General features: G+C 43.7%; 1 protein-coding gene across 1 annotated transcript in view; it reads left to right on the top strand.

Annotated features, from left to right (window-relative positions):
* Positions 1 to 11,488: 11,488 nt before the first annotated feature.
* Positions 11,489 to 22,909, top strand: part of chchd3a (coiled-coil-helix-coiled-coil-helix domain containing 3a) — a 63,210-nt gene continuing 51,789 nt past the window's right edge. Inside the window, exons 1-4 of the mRNA XM_061070968.1 lie at positions 11,489 to 11,694; positions 13,378 to 13,770; positions 14,260 to 14,356; positions 22,260 to 22,353. Coding sequence (XP_060926951.1) covers positions 11,614 to 11,694; positions 13,378 to 13,770; positions 14,260 to 14,356; positions 22,260 to 22,353 — 665 coding nt within the window. The 5' untranslated portion in view covers positions 11,489 to 11,613. The remainder of the gene's footprint in view (positions 11,695 to 13,377; positions 13,771 to 14,259; positions 14,357 to 22,259; positions 22,354 to 22,909) is intronic.

The following is a 22,909-nucleotide window of genomic DNA, read 5'->3' as shown; positions in this document are numbered from 1 at the left end:
AAGACATAAAGATTCCTTTGATCTTTGATCACTGACACTGCCACTGCAGGATTGGAGTTGTTTGTTTACGGCTCAGCATCAAAGGATTCATGGTCCATTTATGTCTGCGATACAGAACACCGTGTTTTAATGGTGTGTAACTTTGACATCACGCCACGGTCACGGCGTGTGACGAAAAATCGATCTTTGAGTTAGTTTGTATCTCCATCTTGTTGATCTGATGTAAATTAAACATGTAAGTAAGGGAACATATTCACATTGACCAATCTTCACAAAAATCGATACACATATCTATCATGACCAGACAAACAAAAAAGTATATTAGGTGCAATTTGACAAACGCAACAGTGCGCCTGCTATTTTGCATTTAGTGTCCAATTTGGCCATATTCCACATTTTTACTTTGAGGTACTTGTACCAGGGCTTTCATCGGATCAACTTCAAATTGAGATGAGTGTCATCACAACAAGATGGAGATACAAACTAACTCAAATATAACACTAAAAAAGGTTTCACTTGCAACACTTCCAGTCCTGAGACAGCTGAAGCAAAGGTGGAGCAGAGGAGCAGGGAGAAAGACAGTGCGTGTCAGTGAGTTAATAGCCTCCCCCATTTGGAGCATATAGTTTTGGATTTGGCGGGGCTCTCCTGCACTGTATCTCTGACAATCTCTGCTTTACCGATGAGAATGAGCGAGGGCATTGATTCTGGTGCAAAAAGGAGGTCGATTCCCAGCAGCCCGGGCCCTGATTGATGCACTGGTGGACCGGCGAGATAACATTGTGGGTGATCTTTGTGTCTCCCCCCCAAAAAAAAAATTTTAAAAAGAGAAAAGAAACAATCCCCGTGTCAGGCAGGAGCCACAGTTTTTCTTTTGAAGGAACCAATAGCTTCCCACGTCCAAGTTTAATTTTGAAGTTCTTATCGCCTCACAGCCTCCAGCCCGTGTCCCATCAGTCCCACTAATCTACTGTGATTCTTTCACACAGCACCAAGGTTATTTCCTTTTCGCTGACGTGTGTTCGGACACTAACTTATGGCTTCAACTGACTGACCTGTATTTGGATTAGGGGCAATCAATAGGATATTTCTTTAAGATCTGAAATGCAGTTTGCTGTATCTTAATTACTTTGTCCTTAATAAAGAAATTCCAAATTCCCATTTTTAAAGAATTTTTAATAATGATGCAGCCACTTTACCAAATTAACTTAAGTTGCAAAAAGTTTTAGAACATAATTACATTTTTACAGTTTGTGTTTTTTTACAGGAGAAACAGCAGATGATATGAATTAAGATAAGTCGGGAGCTCTATTAATGAAACTACTTTTAAGCAGGTGCTTTCCCTCAGATACGGTTCTCGTGATCATTAAATAATTGATGATCTTCGTCTTAGGAACATATTTAGATGTCATTTTGAGGTTGTAATTAATTGAGCGAGTCATTGTTAATGTATGCTAATAGCTTTAGTAATTATTGTCAGAGAAATAGATAGATAACAAGATTGTGCAAACACAGGTTTTTAACCTCTCCAGTTACACAACCCTCGGAAACTTGTGGAGGAAGGTTTTAACCAAACTTTTTTGTTACAATGACAATATTTGCCTCCTAGGAAAATGCTTAATAAGTTGTTACTGAAACAAAGTGGTTTTGTTCTGGTCTCGCTAGCGCGGGGGCTAGTTATCCAGTCAGCTTAAACACACTTAAAGAAGTCCACGGTGGGTATTTTCATGAACTTTAATGAATCTTGTAAAAAGGAAATGCGTTAGCCGCAGGAGGGCGATACAACTTAAGAGATGCCATCTATAGACAACACAGCAACTAATTTGCGTCACTTCCGGGGGAATCACACTCTGACCCCCGGCAACATCACACACCTGAACTGCCCCAAGGGGGCGCTGTTGCTTAGCTCAACATAACATACATTGTGGGACAGAACACTCCCCGTCTGGGGTCTTTAAAGTTCCCATATCATTTAGCTAGAGTCCGTTTTTGGAGACAGAAGCAGGACCACTTCTGTAACGGGACGAGAAAAAGTCTTTTTTGTGCCGTCCTTGAAGACCTCGACTTCGACTTTCCGAACTAGTCCATCCGTGCCTGGAAAGGTCTTTGTGATGATCGCCAGGGGCCATTCGTTTCGCCGAGCCTGATTGTCTTTCAAGAGAACAACGTCCCCGTCTTGAAGATTTGACCTTTCCGTCTGCCACTTATGACGAAACTGCAGGGTCTTCAGGTATTCACGTCTCCACCTACTCCAGAAGGTGTCGGCCAGGTTTTGAACTTGCTTCTACTGCTCTTTGAAGAGGTCTGCTCCTTCAAAGTCGCCTGGAGGGGGTGGTGTAGAGACTGGTTTGAGGGTCAGAAGCATTGCTGGGGTGAGGATGAGAGGTGATTCTGGATCCGATGATACTGGAATGAGTGGTCTTGCGTTCATGATCGCTGCCACCTCGGCCATGAGTGTTACCAGGACTTCACTAGTCAGACGTGACTTTTTGTGTTCCAGCAGCATGCAGTCCAAAATGCGACGGGCGATTCCAATCATCCTTTCCCATACGCCACCCATGTGGGACGCATGTGGCGGGTTGAACACCCAGGTGCAGCTCTGTGTACTCAAGTACTTCTCTACATTCTTGAAGCTCATATTTGTAGTGTTCATCTCTAACTCTCGAGAGGCGCCTACAAAGTTTGTGCCACAGTCTGACCGTATTTGTTTCGCTGGACCCCTGACTGCGAAGAATCTCCTTAAGGCATTGATGAAGCTGCTGGCACTCATTGCCTCAATAACTTCGATATGCACTGCCCTTGAACACATGCATGAGAACATTACTGCCCATCTTTTAGAATTGGAATGTCCGCCTCTTGTGCGTCGTGAGACGACCTCCCATGGTCCGAAGACATCGACACCGACGTATGTGAAGGGAGGTGCTACCTGCAATCGTTCTGCTGGCAGGTCTGACATCTGTTGATGCGCTGTCTTTCCCCGTAACTTCCTGCAGGTGACGCATTTGAAGAGTAGACTGCTGATGCGGCGTCTTGCTCCTACTAACCAGAATCCTGCAGCTCTTATAGCACCTTCCGTGAGATGCCTTCCCTGATGTTTCACTTCCTCGTGATGGTGATAGACCAACAGGGTTGCCAGATGGTGCCGGGCAGGGATGATGATGGGATGAGTTTCGTCTATGCCTAGATTTGAGAGACTTATGCGACCTCCTACTCTCAGAAGTCCGTCGTTACCCATGACAGGGTGCAGCTTCCACAGACTGCTTGAGGCCGGGATGTTGGATCCTAAGGTTATGCATTTCAGCTCCTCTTCATAACACTCGTTTTGGACGCTTCTCACGATGCACACTTTGGCCTTTGTCAGTTCTTCCTCTGTTGGGGGACAGGTGTGCCACCCATGACACTTGTTGTTGACAGAGTGGGAGAAGGAGCGAGCTATGTGGATCAAGTGTGCCATTGCTGTTACGAGAATGTTATACTTTGAGAAACGTATGAAACGTTGAGGGTGCACCACGTGCTTGGTCACACGTGTGAGGCTTGTTGTCACTTCGGGTCGTATCTCTGAGTCGTAGGCAGGGTCGATGAGGTCGTAGGTCCCTTCAGACTCAGATGGGTTTGAGGACTCGTTCTTAAGAAAGGCTGGTCCTGTGAGCCATGACGTACTCTTTAAGAGGGCTGGTGTCACGGATCTTGATCCGACGTCCGCTGGATTTAGTTGTGTATGGATGTACTTCCATTGACCAGGACATGGTGACTCTCGGATGCGTTGGGTCCTATTGTGCACAAACACATAAAACCTTCTTGACTGATTGTGGATGTATCCTAGCACGACCTTGCTATCCGTGTAGTATGTGATGTTGTCGAATGCTACATCCATTTCAGCGACTATCAGCTCGGCGACCTCCACTGCGAGTACAGCTGCACATAGTTCCAGTCTTGGGATTGTAAGTCCAGGCTGGGGAGCCAACTTTGTTTTCCCAAAGACGAAGCCGACTTCAGTTTGTCCTGCATGGCTAGTCACCTTAATGTAGGCCACAGCTGCGATTGCTTTCACTGAAGCATCTGCGAAGACACAAAGTTCTTTTGATTTTGCACCTGCAGTAGAAAAAGATGCATAAGGGCGTGGTATCTGGAGCTCCTGTAGATCTTGGAGTGACTCTCTCCACTTGATCCAGTCCATTTCCATATCTCTTGGTAGGGGCGTGTCCCAGTCTTCTGCTTGCATGGTTAGGTCTCTGAGTATCAGCTTTCCACGCACTGAAACTGGTGCGAGGAATCCAAGGGGGTCGTAAAGACTGTTTACCATAGACAATACTCCTCTGCGAGTGAATGGCTTCTGATCATCTGCGATCTGAAATGTGAAAGCATCTGTGCGCATGTTCCAAGACAACCCAAGGCTACGTTGAGTGGGCAGCTCATCAGCAAAGAGGTCTAGGCCCTCTACATCTTTGGAACGATCCTCAGGTGGGAATGCATCGATGACCCTGGGGCGATTTGATGCAATCTTGTGCAACCTGAGGTTAGAAGCTGCGAGCATTTTCTGTGCTCGTCCGAGAACACTGATAGCCTTTTCCTCAGTATCGAATGACTTAAGAGCATCATCAACGTAAAACTCACGGTCAACAAGGCGTCTTGCGTCACTGCCATAGTCTGCCTCTGCTTCTTTGGCTGCTCTTCTTAGACCATAGATGGCCACAGCAGGAGAGGGGCTGTCGCCAAAGAGGTGGACACGCATCCTGTAATCCACTATGTCGCAGGTGAGATCATTGTTTCTATACCACAGGAATCGGAGAAAGTCTCTATGATCCTCCTTCACGACAAAGCAGTGAAACATGTGTTCTATGTCAGCAGTAATGGCCACCTGCTCCCTCCTGAATCTCATTAGTACACCTAGCAGGCTATTATTGAGGTCAGGGCCTGTGAGCAGGACCTCGTTGAGTGAGACTCCGTCATATGTTGCACTTGAATCGAAAACCACTCTGATCTTGTCTGGTTTCTGGGATGATATACGCCGAACAGGGGAAGATACCAGCACTCTTGTCCTTGTTTCAGAGGTGGAGCAACTTCTGTGTGTCCTTTGCTGAGCATGTTTCCCATGAACTCGATGAAATGTGCCTTCATCTGCGGCCGTTTTTCAAGTGTGCGGCGCAGTGACACAAGGCGGTTGTGCGCTTGTGTTTTATTATTAGGCAGTCTCTTTCTTGGTGACCTGAAGGGTAGTGGTCCCACCCAGCTGTTCGTGCTGTCTTGATGAAACTCAGCTTCCATGATCTGGAGAAACATCATGTCTTCCACTGATGGCGCGAGTTTATGGTCATCAGCAGTTCGAGTGAAGATCGTTTTTCCTAAGCTGTCATCACGACGGTCGTTGAGCAGTACGGGGGGGGTCAGTGCAGCATGATGTGAATGTTTAGGTGCTTGACTGAAGATCTCTTTTACCCTGATTTGACTGCTGCATGGCTGCAGATGGCTGGCCCGACCATTATCCAAAATGGACGTCTTGTAGCTGCTCACCTCTGATGGTCTGTGGGCTCCTGCAAGGCACACGTCACCGACGACAACCCATCCCAGGTCCAGCCTTTGAGCGAACGGAGCGTTTCCTGGACCACTGATCTGTTCACGGACCTTGTGGACCCTGAGAATGTCTCTTCCCAGCAGGAGGAGAATGTCGGCGTCCGGATCGAGGGGTGGTATCACGTCGGCGATGTGCTTGAGGTGAGTATGGTGGCGTGCTGCGGTCGGGGTAGGTATCTCAGAGCGGTTGTTAGGAATTTGGTTGCACTCTAGAAGTGTGGGTAGAGAAAAACTAAGTTTCTCATCTGCTGACTCCACGGTGAACCCACAGGCTCTCCTGCCCGTTGTCTCTTTTTGTCCAGCACATGTTTTCAATGTGTACGGGTAGGAGGACCCTGAGATGTTGAAAATGTCAAAGAACTTGGAGCGTGCCAAGGAGCGGTTGCTTTGCTCATCCAGCATTGCATACATTTTCTTGGCCTCTTCTCTGTGTCCGGCTGGATATACGCTTACAAGGCATATCTTGGAGCATGCTCTGGAGCTTACTCCTTCACCACACACTTGTGTGCACCTTGATGTGACCTGCTGGATGTCCGCTTTGTCTTCCTCCCCGCCATGCTCTGAAGAGGGAGGAGACGTCTGGGATTTCCAGGCAGGTGGTCCTGGGTGGAGCGCTGTCACATGACCTGTGCTGCCACACTCCATACATTGGACTTCAGCTGAGCAGTTTCTGGCGAGATGATCTGTAGATGAGCAGCAGCGGAAGCATACGTAGTTTTCCTTTAAAAGCTGTTTGCGTTCCTCTAGACTCTTCTCTCTAAAGCTTCTGCATTTCTTTAAAGGATGAGGTTTTTTATGCAGAGGACAATATTTGTTTGGGTCTGCTGATTTCTTATCATCTCTGAATTCAGATCTTTCTGATTGTGAAACTTGTGTCTTGTGCACGTATACAGGCATTTTCACAGGTCTGTCCCATTTATTCTTTCTCTCCATAGAGACTGGCGTGAATAGATTAAAGCTGGGATCAGTGCGAGTTTTTGCTTCTGTGCGAACAAAGTCTACCAATACAGCGAAAGGTGGGAAACTGACGTGATGATCTTGTTTGTACTTTGAACCAAAAGACATCCACTTTTCCTGAATGTTGTGTGGGAGTTTTTCGATGATTGGATTTACCCCCCTGGAGGTGTCCAAGTACAGCAGGCCTGGGAGGGAGCCGTCTCTCTTTGCTGCTTCCAGCTCTAACAGCAGGTCTGCCAGTTCTCTGAGTCTCTGTGGTTCTCTCGTTGTAAACTTGGGGAAGCTTTCCAGCTTGTTGAAGAGGGCTTGTTCAATAGCTTCTGGTGATCCGTAGATTTCCTCAAGTCTCTCCCACGCCATTAACAGTCCAGCATTTGGGTTTCTGACGTTAACTGCTTTGAGTCTTCTCACCTGTTCTGCTGACTCTTTACCCAGATACTTGGATAGCAGGTCGAGTTCTTCACCAGCAGATAGATCTAAACCAGCAATAGCCGTCAGAAAAGATGCTTTCCACGCCCAATAGTTCATTGGTTGGTCATCAAATGTGGTGAGGCCTGAGGTTACTAGGTTGCTGCGTGCAAGATATTTTGCCAGGTCCATAGTTGTTTGGGGCTGATTATAACTGGATCCGCAAGAGGTTCTCTGCTCAGGAAGTGGGGAATGATCATTGATGTTCTGTTGTGGTCGTGATCCACGATTCTGAGGGGCCTGAGATGTTTGATGAGGCGTGGTGTAGGCAGGAGCAGCAGGTTGTGATCTGGAAAAACCTTTGTATGGGGAATGCAGTGTTGGCTTAACATCATCATCTTCATTGTTTAATTGTGGTTTGCTTTGATGAGGGGCAACAATGTCATTTATTTTTCATAGGTAATTCACCTGTGCTTGTGCCAGCTTGCCATTCAACATAATCAACAGTGCGTTGGTATTTTATTTCCTGAGACACTGGACCAGAACCTCTGCTGGGCACATTAACATCAAGTTCTAATAAACCAGCTTGTAACGTGTTAGCTTCAGCTATGGCAGCATCTCTTTCCTTTTCTTCCTTTAATGCTTCCAGAGTAGCTTGAATGCGTGCTTGCTCAACTTTCAGCTCGATTTCCCTCTTGGAGTGTGCTGTTCTGGCTTGTGCACCGTCAGCTTTTGCTCTGGCCATGGCTACCGCTAAACTTGCCTTGGAGCTGGATGATGCACGTGATGCGTGCGTGCAGACGGAGCTGGCCGCTGAGCTCACTTTACCCGGGTTTTCCATGTCGGTGAAAGTCTGGCTCCGTGTTAGCCGCTAGCTCCGTGTTAGCCGTTTAGCTCCCGCAGCTGGATGGCCTGGTCTCCGGGTTAGCCGCTTAGCTCCCGACGTAGCTCCCGCAGCTGGATGGCCTGGTCTCCGAGTTAGCCGCTTAGCTCCCGGCGTAACTTCCGGCGTAGCTCCCGCAGCTGGATGGCCTGGTCTCCGAGTTAGCCGCTTAGCTCGTGGCGTGGCTCCCGAGACTCGATGGCGTGCTCGCGTAGCGTGTTAGCCACTTAGCTCCCGGCGTAGCTCTCGAAGCTGCATGTCGTCCTTCCCGGACCGGCTGTGATGCTTCCTTTTTACTGTTCTGGTCTCGCTAGCGCGGGGGCTAGTTATCCAGTCAGCTTAAACACACTTAAAGAAGTCCACGGTGGGTATTTTCATGAACTTTAATGAATCTTGTAAAAAGGAAATGCGTTAGCCGCAGGAGGGCGATACAACTTAAGAGATGCCATCTATAGACAACACAGCAACTAATTTGCGTCACTTCCGGGGGAATCACACTCTGACCCCCGGCAACATCACACACCTGAACTGCCCCAAGGGGGCGCTGTTGCTTAGCTCAACGTAACATACATTGTGGGACAGAACAGGTTTTATAGAATTCGTCAGGCAGAACCAGGAGAGACTTTCATTGATTTGTTCTGTAAGGAAGTGGATTTTTGGATTAGGGACGAAAAGTGCTCACCAAGCAGTAATGTTCGGTGATTTAAGTGATGGTGTAAAAGAAAAAAACTTGAACAACATTACCATCATGAGGGGGAAATGGGATCTTTATAGTATACCTGCACATTTTTGCAAGGGATCTGTTTGCATGGATATGATAATCTTTATTTTACTCTTTGTTGTAACAATAGCGATAAGGTTACCATGGGAAACCAATTTCTTTCTTCTCTCATTCTCCTAAAAGGTATTTCTGTCTCGTTATTCTGTCTCTTACTCGTTTGTGTCACTTTGACCTTTGTAATTAAAATAGTCTCCTCTTGGGGATTAAGATAAACTACTATTTAGAGCCTCATCCTGCACGATAAGATCTCTGAGTTGCATTGAGGAAGCTGTTTTCTCAGCCAACAAAATCTAATTTATTTTTGCGCCACAGGGAATTTTAAAGCCAAAAATGTTTACTGATTCCCCTAATTGTGTAGAAAACTATAAATAAGATCAATGATGCAAATTACACTTGCATTATCAGAAGTGTCAGTATCATATGAGAAAAACGTACGTGGACACTCGGCTTGCAGCAGTCTTCACTCCCATCAGCAGATTACCGAGCGGCGTAATTGCTTCGTATCAACGTCAGGTTTAATAATTCTCTTGTTTACTTTAATAAAGCTGTCAAAAACAACAAGCACGGCCCTTAACCCCCCCCCCTCCTCCGCCATTCATTAATCTCTCTGTTCTATAAGCACTGCATTCAATACAGCCCGAGGCGTTTTCAGAGAGTTCCCTCAGGGCATTGATGCACAATCTAGCGCTTTATTGCGTAATCTTTTCACAGTGGAGGTGAAGGCAACCCCCTTGGGGGAAACAGTCCATGACAATAGGACCAAACCCGGAATGTCTGAACGGGTAAACATCATCTCAGAGAACAAAAGAAGACAAAGATTATTTAAAACTCAGAATCTCAGGAAATACTGTGTGTACTTTACTCTCATAAGTGATTACACCTACATGAATTCATTTAAATTCATGTAGTGTAGCCTGTTGAGTTTTCTCAAGGTGTAACTCATGTCCCGGTGATTGACATCCTCTGCATTTAACTCATTATAAAGTTCTACATCTGATATGACAGCTCCGTGTTTCATTTTGCACATATTTGCCCATCATGGCTTTATATTAAAATGTGTATTTGATCATGTTTTTTATTGCGTGAGAGATTTGAATGCGAGTCGTCTGTGTACGTGGCATTTCTCAATAGTATTGCCCAACACACAACCAGAATGAATTCTTAAAAAGGATCTTTATTGAATTACGTTGCCACAGCATCCGAAACTTATACAGCGCAGAGGACATAAAAACACAAAGATCAACAGAAAAGTGCATTATAAAAAATTGTATTGGGTTATTCTTTGCGTATAATATATCAACTTTGGAGGACGGGTCTTATGAACTGTCATCCCTTATAATATACTCTCTCCTTGAGACATATCAAATTTCCAGCAGCTGTATGAGGCTGAATGAGCTTCTGAAATAGATATTGTATTATATTAAAGTATTATACAATAAAAAAGAAAAGTTACAATGAATTCTTTCTGCACACTTACAGCTGAACTTTTTCCATCTAATTTTCAATCAGTATGGTGGAGATGAATGTTCCACTTGTTTGACCTTTCTGCACTCATGTGATTCACTTTTGTTAATATAAGTTTTTTATCACCACATTTCCATACAAATCTCAACATGGGGGGGGGCATGTCTTTTGTCTTGTCCATGATTGTTCTGTTAACCACTCATCATTTATAAGATGCCTCATCGCTGCAGTTTTTTCCGCCCCATTCATTTCCTTAGGATGGCACTAAGACTTGGGATTGTGTTTCACATGTGATAACAGTATATTACATAGAATAACTACGAGTCATAGTAGAAGCACTAATTAACCGCGGTGTCTGGAATATATATTTCACTGCTTATTAAATAGCTCAATGACTTGTCTTATAAGACGGGTAGTGAATGAAGACAAGGTTAAGATCTGCTTCTTATAGAGCGTGATCACTACATGTGTTCTCGTGCCCTCATCCGCAGGTTGCTGCCACTTATTTTCACCACCGTTTTTTATTGGATTGTCTCTGTTGCCCTCTGAACTTTGCTCCTGCACTCACTCCTCCTCCCACCACACTTCATCTACCTTCTGTCTTTGATTATCTAACTGCTTGCCTGTGCCATTTGGATTTTGTCTCTCTGTTTTGACTGAAAGTGAATTACAAAACGTACATGCCTCACTACCAAGTTAATCAGTATTTTATTATATTAGTTCTGCTTCGTTTAGGTCCAAGAACTCCTGCAAAACTGATGCAAAAGTATTTCTCATCCAGCTGTGTCTCAGGAGGTACAGTGTGTTATCCACTACCCTGAACGTTGGTTATTCAATCCCTCGTTCATTCCCCGGCAGTTCGCCTGCCGAAGTGTTCTTGGGCAAGACACTGAACCCCAAGTGTAAATAGATGAATGCCACTTGTACTGTTAACTGCTCGGAGTGATAAAAGTGATGGATGATATCAACACTAATCATGGAAAATGAGAACAGATATATATGGTAATTCCCAGGATTAGATTTTACAGTCGATAGAAAACAATATCCACAATATTAAAAATCTTATTAAATGGTTGTTACACCTAAAACGACAGAAATAAAGATGTGTCTAGTGTGTAGTCTGCAAAGATTTACTAAGGCTGTTATCAGGATATAGAATTGTACTTGAGGGATATCAAAAATATAGAATAATAATTTTATTAAAACAGACGAATGATGTCCAACACTCTATATTATAATAAAATAAAATATAATAACTTTATTAAAACAGACAACTGATGTCAAAGACTGTGCTTGGACCTGTCACACTCCCTCTCTGCCTGGCACACATTTAAACCAATGAAAATCGCTGACGTTAGGACGTGCCGCCGCTCTGTCCAATCAGCTCATTCCTTGCTGCGCCGCGTCATGCTACGGAAGTGCGGTCAGTGAAGCTCTCTCGTGTGGGCCCCTGTGAACTGTGCCTGACTCCCATCGCTAGTGAACCGGGGGGGACCCTCGCTGCCCCACGTCTCACACAGATTGGTGTCGCTGGGACAAGCCTCTGACCATGGGAGCGAACAGCAGCACCCGCCGTGTGTCGTTCGAGTCGGACGAGAACGAGAACATATCGGTGGTGAAGGGCATTCGGGTGAGTGACGTGACACAGACCGGCGAGGGAACCGGCTGCTGCGGCACCAGTCCTCTGTCACAGGGGGATGAGTCAGGAGGGTACCTGTGAAAGATGCTGCTAAAAGAAGCTTGCATTCTAAAGCTAGTTATGCTACATTAATGTAGCCTCTTCATTCATTGTGAAGGCTACACACCAGGCTAAGCTAAAGGAGTGCAGGTTTACTTTAGTTAACTAACAGCTTCTCAGGTGTGTGTAAATCTATTTCACACACACACACACACAGACAGACAGACACACTACACTTTTGAATGTCTTTTTTTGGGGAGTGTTGACACTGACGTCACCAGCCTCGTGCTCTCCTCTCAGCCCCCCCCCCCTCAGAATGAATGAATGAAAGTCTTCCTGCAAATACTGGGGACAGTGGGCTGTTTTGACAACTGCTTACTGAAGAAGCAGTTCAGCAGAAGAACAAGTTGTCCCCAACTTCTTTCTCACTTCAGCAGAAGAACATGTCACACATCTGGATCCATGATGGAGGATAGAAGTTGTGATTTATGATATGTTACTACAGTGTTGATGTTCTCAGCTGCAAGCGGCATCTATTGCACTTAAAGTTTCAAGTTAAAGTGCAGGGCAAAAGTTAAAGCAGAATAAAAGCAAAAGTAAAATAAAAGCAGCCGGTCCTGGGAGAGGTGATCCCTCACATGTGGCCCCTCTGTTAATAGGGTTTTTGGTAGTTGTTCCTTGTTATTATTTCATTTTATTTGAATCTAATTTGTTGTCCACATTATCATATCGTCCTACATCTGAAACAATTGAAGTGCCACATACAGGAAACAAAAAGATACACCGTTGCATTCTTAATGTTATTCTCATCTCATGAAGGTTTTTTTAGAGGTGGTTACTTGGATGATTTTATTGAAATAGAGTGAGAATAACGTGGGAGCTGTGGCCGTGTCTGCACGACACTGTCAGCTCATGTTAAATATAGATTGAGAGGCTTGAGCTGATCAGAGTGGATGTGTTTACTTGGCAGGACTTCTGTCAATCAATGCTCGAGCCAACAGAGTCCGTGTAACTTAGCTTTCCAGTGAGCTGTAACCCTTTCATGCCAGTTTATGTAAACAGATTGGAAATTAAGCCTTTTTTGTATTCACTGGTGGGAAACAATGTCTAGTTTTCCATAACTTAATCCAGCGAGGAATGACTGATCAGAGGTCCAGAAATCTGCCTCTCTGAAACTCACTAATCCACATACCGAGTCTCCTTTGTTTAAACAAACAGAAACAACTAAATAAAAAGAAAGGGTGTGGTTTTACCCGGAGTTAGGTTCTGACTGAATTATCGATATGAGCCTTTCAGACATAAAGGTATCTGCGTTTATCGGATTGAAAACTTTTACTTTCCATCATTAACAATGCAGAAATTGGGAATCATTGTCAATGTTTAAAAAAAAAAATATTATTTCGATATCGAGAATGTTTTACTCCTTAATCGTACTCAAGTTCATATTCAACTTTTAATTTGTCAGTTGGCCTGAAACTTACTAATGTTTTCTGTAACTACCTGATATCGGTATCAACCCCCCAAAACCCATAATGGTTTGGCTCTAATCTGAATAAACAGATGAGATGTACTGTTTTGAAGTATGTCAGATGAACTTCATTGTTCCTCTAAAACTTTTCTTTCACTGTCCTGCAGCTTTCTGAGAATGTCCTCAACCGCATGAGGGAACCCGAAGCTCCTCCTAAAAAACAACAACGTGCTCCCACTCGACCACCTCCCTTGGAGCCGACACTTATCCCCTCTCCTCTCCTGCGGCCAGTGCCTCCCCCCTTTGACCCGATCACCTCCTTGCCTCCCCCCTTTGACCCAATCACCTCCTTGCCTCCTCCCCCTCCTCTTGTAGAACCTGTTGCACCTCCACCAGCTCCACTTGTCACAGAGACTGTGGCTACACCTCCAGCACCTCCTCCTCCTCAACCCCCTGCAGAACAGGTAGCAGCCCCAACCATAGCTCCACCAGCTCCACTTGCCACAGAGACTGTGGCTACACCTCCTCCACCTCCTCCTCCTCAACCACCTGCAGAACAGGTAGCAGCCCCAACCATAGCTGACATGGTGCTCCCATCCTCATCTTTGCCTACATTGCTCCCAGCTCCCCCTGCTCCTGCTCCTTGCCCTGCTTCAGCTGCGGTGGAAGAGCTCGCTGTGCTTGCTTCTCCTCCCCTTGTAATTGAACCCTCTCCTCCTCCTCCTCCTCCGATAAATCAACCCATTGCTGCTTCTGCTCCTGTAATGGAAGCTATTGCTCCTCCACAGGTGATTGAATCCATTGCTCCTGCATTTGTATCTGAGCCCATAATATGTCCTTCTCCTGTCGAGATGGAACCCATGGCTGCTCCCCCTCCTCCTCAATCCGAACCCCTCTCTTTCCCTCCAATTTTCGAGCCTGAGCCCACTCTGCCGCCACCGCCGCCTCCTTCAGGGGACACACTGTCCCTGCAGCCCGCTGAGCCACTTGCTTCGCCTCCCATGCCAGAGTTTACTGCTCCTTGTGAACTAGTTGAACCTCCTCCTCAGCTCCCAGTAGAGCCAGTACCCGCTGCTCCAGTCCCAGAGCCTGTGGCAGTGCCCGAGTCGATTCCAGTCCCACCACCTCCTCCTCCTCCACCAGCCGGTGAGTTTTTACTGCATTCTTGCAGATGTGACCCCCGCAACACCTGGACAAACTTGTGTCTTATTCCTTCTAATAAGAGACAGGAGTTCATAATTCTTTATTAAAAAAAACTGAAGAAATGAATTGTTCTCGGTAATTGCTCATTTTATCCTGAAATGTGTTGGGCACGGTTAATTAGAAAGCAAAGGTTAGGAGGAAGGAACTGTCCAAGGATTTAAGACCGGCTATATTGAATTTTAATATTGTTTATTTGTTTATATTGTTTAAGCCACCCTAAGCTTTTTGTCTCCCAACTTTTTCGTGCAGATTGTAATTAGTCTTCATTTAAAAAATGGGCCTCACACTAGCTTTGGTCACATTATGATTCATTGCCATCCCCTAACTGTTAATGAAATGATTAATTCTTTCATGTAATAGTGTTAATAAATTGATGCTGTAATTAGTGGCCTTCCATTCTGCCTAGTCACTGTGGAGCTCAAGCTGTCATGGTAACCCTTCCTCTCCCCGAGGTTTGTGAGAGAGTTCGACCTCAGCCGCAGCTTCTACTGTTTTTGAATAAGGGTGCTTTTTTTTATTCCCAGCATTTAATTCCCCCTTTAGTTAAGCAGCCATAATCAGTGTTTTATTAAAAAAATGGATCGTAACACAAATTGTATTACATTTATTGTTAATATTCCACTAAGACTTATCAACCAATTCAGTTTTACAATGCTTCATGGTTTTCTTGGCTGTATCTTCCCTTTTCTGGTTCTACATTTTCAGTACCCAATGATAGACAGTTTTCGACGAGATAGTAAACAATGTAGCATTATGATGCACAAGAGTCACATATTTCCCTCAGGAGTTGATTAAATCCATAATGTGACCTAAAGGGACAGTGACTATGATTCCAAATTAATTTCTAATGCTGCCCATATTTTTTTGATGTTTAAGTTTGCAATTTCATGAGGTGATAATATTCCAGTATTATGTTTTCAGCCTGTCTCTACTGATATCAACTTGCCAAAAATTCAGTTATCATGGGTTTAAATATTAGGAAAAAACTTCTATAAAATATTAAGACTTGAGCATCTCTATACTTCCCTCTGAGAAGCGCCAAAGATTTTGTACATCTAAAAGAAGATTTTGCAAAGTCCACCCTATTACAGATAACACAGTCACACACTATAATATTGCAGGGTTAATTGAGTTACATAGTTTATAGACGTACTCAAACTCACACAAACATTTTTTTCCCCCATTTATCTTTTAAAGCAAAGTTTGGCATTCCGGTCTTTTTAATGTGGGTGCACGTCCCTTATCTCCTCACACATCCAGCAGAGGACATTTGAATGTTACCTAGTCATTACACAGTGCAAAATGGGGCGTGGGTGCAAGTTCCTTAGAAGGTGGCATCCAGGGTGTGGGCAGGCTCTCCCATCCTTGACTGGGCTCAATCAGTAAGGTAATTAAAAAAAGGCCAACTTATGCCACGCCACACTGACTCCAGTGATTAAAATGACACCTCCGCACTTTCACACAGCAAAACACCAGGCCTCATTAGGGGACGGCTGGAGATGGTGTTTGGGTGGGTGTATTGTGTACAAAACTTTTTATTCGGCCACAGAGCTTTGATGATACGACACTGAAGTTTGTACGCTGTTTGTTGTTTCATCAAAAATACAACTGGACTACGAAAGTTTCAGTGTGTAGTGTAGTGACCTCTAGCAGTGAAGATGCAGATTGCAACGCGAAAGGCCCTCTTTAGACAAAGAGTTTGGTTTGTCCATCTGGTCCACTGTAGAAACATGGCGGTGTAACATAGCGGACTTCGTGGAAGTGGACCTGCTCCTAATATAGATATAAAGGGCTCATTCTTAGAGAACTAATTCAAAATTGTTCTTAGTGTCAGGTGATTTATTTGCGAATGACAACATTTTCTGCCAATAAATCCCCTAAATCCTACACACTGGAGCTGTAAACATCCTCCCTCCAAATGTGCATTCTAGCTTTACATCAACTATCACCTCTGGCCATATTAACAAGCTTGAAAACACACAGTAGTATTATCAAATGCAGAATTTAACCTTGCAACAGCTGCTACCAGAGACACCAAGGTCTGCACTGCCTGTAATTCATTGCAGTCACTCTCGGTAATCCAGGCTGATGCTGCTTGTTTTCTTCTAAAAGGGTCATGTGACAGGAGCTTGACAAATCGGGGGAAAGATAAATCCTGATTCTTAAGTGTGGTCGTCTGTGTCATCATTTCAAAAGCATCCACTTCTGCCAGTGCTGATTAAAGCACTACCCGACAAGTTAATAAACTAAAATAGGGCCAGTGTTTAAAACAATTACGTTTTAGGGGCTCAACAACTCAGCAGTAGTGTGGACACCAGACATAAGCAGAGCGAATGTGCTTTGTTTTAAAACCTAAGTGATTATAGCCTTTTTTTTTAATACTCTGGGCCTGCTGTCAAATGTCAAATAAAAGTATCCTTCTACTGTTTGAGCTAATTGGTTTACAGATTAAAAGATAAATTTGACCTAGCCCACTTAATTTTGTTAAAGGTTAGATATGTGTTGAGTGTAGCTGTTATGAGACACTGCCTTCCGCTGTCACAGCAACAAAACTAGTGATCTATTAAAAGGTTAGTTATGAAATCAAGTCCTAAATAGTGTGTTGGAGGTCATGAAGTTATCTTTGTCCTTCTGTGAAGTTTGTTTGTTGCTACACCGTCACAGCCACAGTTTTCAGTTTTGTTGTCTCACTGCAGTTTTACTTTAACTGTAAGCTTGCAGCTGACCTTTGCCAGCCATTGGCCCATATTTGTCTCACCACAGTAATGTATGTTGACATTTACTGAGGTATTTTAAACATACCGTGCTTGCAAGGTCACCTCATAGCTAAAATGTACCCAACTCACCCTGTGTTGTAAAGGAGTGGACAAATTTGACTTCGGACGATTGATCAAGCATGCTCTTGTTAAAAGAGAAGAGGAAACAGGTACGATGAATGTGAATCTAGTTAAAAACTTGCAAAGTTCAGCCCGATCCTTAAAGGCTACGACCTTAATGAGGCAGACATTGATTATGTGTGTCCATGAGAGTTGGGTATCGAGTGAAGCACTCAGCAGGTCGGCTGTCTCTAAATCATGGCCTGAGTCAGTATGTGTGCTGATTACACCATAGTCAAGGTTGAACCTCCTACACCTTCTCCAATGTGCTATAAATATTCATATGCCCCAGCCCACACACTGTGCTGGACTAATAGTCTGCTTAAAGATGTCTCCTAGATGCAGCATAAAGAACGGGGGGGAACATGCAGAGACAAAGAGAGAGATGTGGGTGACTTGGTGTGTGTGGACATATAGGCGATTGTGAAACTTGTGGAAAAGATAACTCTTGATTGAAGCTGACTTTTCTCAGTATCTCGTGAAAACCTAAATTGATCAGCCAGGTCCTATTCCATAACATGGGATTGAATTTACAGGAAATGTTGTGAATAAAAGAGAAAATGGGAAATGGCACCTACCTGCCAGTGCTGGAAGCTTGCTCCTGGCGCTTTTTTCTTTTTTTTCTTCCCTTTCGAACATAGCGGAAGGTGCACGGTGACTCGACTAAGTGCAAGCTAGAAACGTGAGGAAGTGGTAATGTTACAGATTATGCCCTCCACGCGGGTCCTGGGGTTAATGAAACTTCTGATGAGAAACGCAATTTGCCATCGTCTATTATCTCCACTGCCAATAGTCTGTGCTCCACCGCCTTTCCTCCTCTATGGGTTTTTCCACAGGGGTGTAGTGATTGGTGTATAAGGAAAAGGAGGGGGACACGTCTAAAGAGATGATGAGTTTTTAATCTTTTTAACATTTACATGTCCTACTCAGGATTGACATGGGCTCTGTCAATCTGGAATTGTCTCTGACCCCGACCAGCCTCTCTCGAGGACCCCAGACAGTGTTTATCATATCAGAACCTGTTCTCCAGCTGACCCTGTGGGCCTGCTAGCTATCTGAATTCTCTCTCTGCAGGGGCGAAGAGAACGTGGTGATACATGAGCAGTTGCTTAGTCTTGTCTGAACTTGGAGAGATTTCAAATTTGTACTTTTTCCTAGCACGAGCTGCTAAAGGTTAAATATTTTCAAAGTAAGTCTGAGCGATTTTAAAGGACAGTTGATGCTGAAAGGTGAATCTACCTGATTGGAAAATATCAGGGTTTGACCTCTGGATTTTCCCGAGCTTGGTGTCCATCCACCATAAAGATCTTATGGGGCTTACAGTCCATAAGTGAGAGACTCATAGAGACTCTGAACTGTTGCTTCAGCTGCTTGTCTCATAGTGGCCCAGAGCTAAACTACTGTTTGCAGCCATAATCACCAGTTTAAATGTGGGATGATTTGACATTAGCCTGTCAGTTCGCTACAGTTAAAGATTCTGTTTTGGCCACGGGCAGCAGAACAAGCGGTGAGGACATTAACATAACATCACCTTTTAAAGTTGTTGCATTGAAAGTGACTCATTTCAAACATTTTCCAATATACCCTCTGATAAATAGCTTTAAAACATTTTCGGCAAGGATTCCTTAGATGTCATTATCAAACCCTTATGGCATAGAAATGTTCACAGAATATTCAGTTAAATAAAGTTTCTGTATGTCAGTGAAAGTCTCATATTGATAGATTTTTATCAGCCAACTCAGGCAAGTTTTAGCTCTATTGGTTTTCACTTGTTTTAGTGAGATATACGTTGCTATTTTAGTTGCTACATGTTCCACTAAGCTCATGATCAAACTTTTAACTATGTCTGCCTGTAGTTTGGTGGTTATAAGAGTGTGTAGTGGCATCGAGAGTGTTTTCACTAAAAACAACTGCCCGCTGCATCTGAAAATGACGCTGACATGCTGACGTTCTTTCTGACACAAGGTGATCTCAGCCCAGCACCTGATGTTAACATGTATTTCTTGGTAAAGTCTTGTTCCTCTTTGCCTGTAGCTCGACAGGTTGGTCCGACTGCAGCGGTTCTAAACAGAGTTGTAATTAGACTCTCTACCGAAGTGAGATCAATGTTGCTTCTGAGTGCTGTCAAACATGATGGATATTATTTTCTCACACTCTGGACAGAAGGTGACAGCAGCCTCTGTCTTTGCGTATACACTGCGCAGCAAAGAGTTGTCAACTGTCAATCACCACCTGTGTTTGCACTAGTGTTTCTTGTGAAGCGCTGTCATACAGAACCTCCCTCTACCTGATGCTTATTCATTTCACTTCACTCGACCAAATCGTTGTCACTCAGCGAGTTCTTCATATTTGTCCTCTGGTGCGAGAGAAGAAAAGGAGGTAGAGGGTGTAAATCAGAAACAACGAAGGACATTAAGTGTCTTTTTGCACTAATGTCTCTTGAGAGCAATTTATTAACGGTGAGTGTGTTAAAGGAGCTAAAGCAAGTTGAGAAGACCTGTTAATGAGCAGAGATTTGATTTGTCCATAACCTTTACCTAACCAGGAAGTCTCTTTAGATTAAATTCTCTTTTTCAAAGAAGATCTGGCCAAGATGGAATATATGTAGTAATTACAGAAATGTCTCTATGTGGAACGCATAGCTCAAGAAAGCTTCAACTTATCAGCTACACACTTTGCATGTGTATTAGTTTGGGCCCAAGCAAGTGCAGTGTCATATTTGGATGCGTGATACTTTCAATTTTAATAAACACAGACTTATCATAACTATCAACAACGACCCTTGATTCTCCAGGTTCCAAAGAAAGCTGCAACTCACATTCACACAGGCCAAGCAAACAGCCCGTTCCTAACAGGCAGGTTATAAACGGCCACTGCACTAGGACTTGTTAATGAGCAGAGATTTTATGTATCCATAACTGTTATTTAACCAGGAAATGCCTTGAGGTATTGAGACCTGGCCAAGAAAGCACATTAAAGAAATAAAGCATATCAAAACAGACAAGGAACAATTAAGGAAAATGGTCCATGTCAAAAAACAGATAAAAAGCCGCAGCTACATGAGACAAAACCCAGCTCAGGGACTCTCTTCAGTTCCTCAGCTTTCTATCACAGCTTTGAATTCTCCCAGGGAGACAGAATCATTAAGCTGGGAGAGTTCTGGAGGTTATTCCATGACTAGGGAGCAAAGCAGGAGAAAGCTGCTCCACTAACTTCAGACTTAAATCCCGGGGACCTTGCAGAGAAGCCATCTCGTCGAGTGAAGATCATTTTTAATATTCGCATATTAACTGTAGAAACACTCTCGGTAACTGGTCACCTTTAAGTTCAACAGTGTCATTAACTTGTTTTTAATTTTAACAACGTTGAAAGTGAATCTTCACTCGGTCTTCACGCGCTGAAGATACATCGAGTCTGCGCTGAGGTTCAGGCCACCACAAGCGCCAGTTAATACTCATTCCCTTAAAATGTAATTATTTTTCTCTGTGATGGAGAATTTGTTTCAGGGGCAAATTGCAAAGAGATGGATCTTATTGAATCAGCAGTGTTAAAAGGAGACAACCATGATTGCTGGAGAAAATATCAATTTAAAGCTGAGAATTGTGGATCTAATTGTTTCTTGTCTTTTCCAACCTTGCCCTCAGAGTTTGTTATTCTGTCAGTGCCTTCACCGCGTATCCCAGAAGCCTTTAAATAGATTTCCAAGACAACTGCAACGGCTCAGGGCTAAATAACATTAAAAACATTTAATTAGACCATGATATTGGAATTGAGGCTTCTGCTTTTACTTGAAACAACGAAATCTTGTTTTATCCAAACGGAATTTTAACTTCACAGGCAACCTTTTGAATTGTTTGTTTTCTTATTCCAGTTTTGATTTTGAAAGAACTTAATAAACAAATCAGCCACCACTAGCAACACATGTGTAACCCATAGACTGTATAGATGGACACTATGCCTCCTCCATGTTAGCATATGAGACTTGGACCAAACTAAGAAGTCAAAATACATGTCCAAATGTTCAACATGGCAGTTGGATATTTTTTATTTCATTTCTGGATAGTGTGAGGAAGGAAAATACAGTTTTCGTTTTCTTCTATCTGTGTTTCTTTTACAGCCTAAATAAAGAAAAGTATGGTTTTGCTCATTTTAGGTCTTATTATTGGTCTGAATTAGCTGGAAGGTTATTGTGTGTGTTTGCCTTTCAACCTGCCTGCTGTTAGCACACATTACCTTGTAATAATAGACTCTGACAATAGGGATTATCCCATTTTACTAATGCAGTGGGAGAGTAATCTTGACACACTCACACTCTCCTCCAATCACTGCAGTGTCGCAGCACACTGCGTGGCACTTCTGCCTTCAGAGCACGTTCTAGCCCGGGTGCCGACTGGCATCTTTGCTTTCATGCTTAATTACCTGCCAAGATAGACCAGCGGAGACATGGAATTATACATGTGTGATGATATGATGATACCAACACATGTAGGCAGGGTGGGGTGCTGTGTGGTTTTAGGGTGGATGGTGTGTGTGCATGCATTTAGATGATTTGGGGATTTTTTTCCTTTGTTTATTTTAAGCGGCTTTTCAGATATGCACTGAATTTTCTAGAGGGCCTGTTTGTTAGAACGCTAATGTCCGAGTCAGATGATCCAGACATTCTCTGAAGCTCAAAATTCCCAGCGAGCGAGTTGGCTTGTTGATAATGTTTCTAACCTTCGATGGACGCAAAACTGAAAAATTAAATTCTGGAGTTCATTTTCGAAAAAACTGCATTAAGGATTCTTTGTTTTAAATTATACAGATTCTTCCATCACCTGTTAAACAAGCACCCAAGCTTTATACTGTATCATACTGTATATACTACTCTGTGTCCCAATATGTCTGTCAGCAAACAAGAGCTGCTTCCAAATCTCCCTCTTTAACCATTTCTCTTTCTTTTTGCTTCTCTCTTTCTCTTTGTGTCCCAGTCGACGAAGAGGCCCTGAGGAAGAAGATTTCTGTTGAGCTGCACAAAGGCTTTGAGGAGGAGAGGGCCAAGGCAGAGCAAGAGCTGCAAGCCTGGTGAGATACACGCCCACAAACCCATGCACAAACATTGGTTATGGCCTTGAATGGAATGGTTGTGTTTAACTTTGCACCAATATTTTTGTTGTGTATTTCTTCAGAATCAAGTTTTTCCCTTTCAGCTGAAATCAAGAGTTGAGTTAGCTGAAAATCTGAATCTCTGCTGTTCCTTGTGTGCAGCTCTCTCTACCCATTTCTCCTTTTCCTTTATCTTCTTCTTTTTGGATCATGAATCACGGTACAACACGAGTGTCAACTCCTGCTCCCGGATTTCATTATAAACGGAAGACATTCTCAGATTTGACTATTTTCCGCCCTCATTAATAGTCAAAAAGGTCAGCAACAGACTTTCCGATTCCCACTGTTTCCAATCTGCCTCTCTTCCGAAGCACATCAGCACTTTTCCCTGCCTCTATTTCTGCTTCTTCCCTCTCCTTTCTGGATCAATTAATCATGCCTGAGAAAGGAGTGTGCGTTCTTCAGGTAATTTCCTGGGCGTTGAGTTGGTGATCAATTAGACCTTCACGATGAAGAAACACCCTCTTGGTGTGAG

The sequence above is a fragment of the Limanda limanda genome, chromosome 1 (assembly GCF_963576545.1).
Source record: "Limanda limanda chromosome 1, fLimLim1.1, whole genome shotgun sequence".
NCBI classification, from domain to species: Eukaryota; Metazoa; Chordata; class Actinopteri; order Pleuronectiformes; family Pleuronectidae; genus Limanda; species Limanda limanda.
Note: the sequence above shows the minus strand (reverse complement) of the source record. Positions and strands in the feature narration are given on the sequence as shown.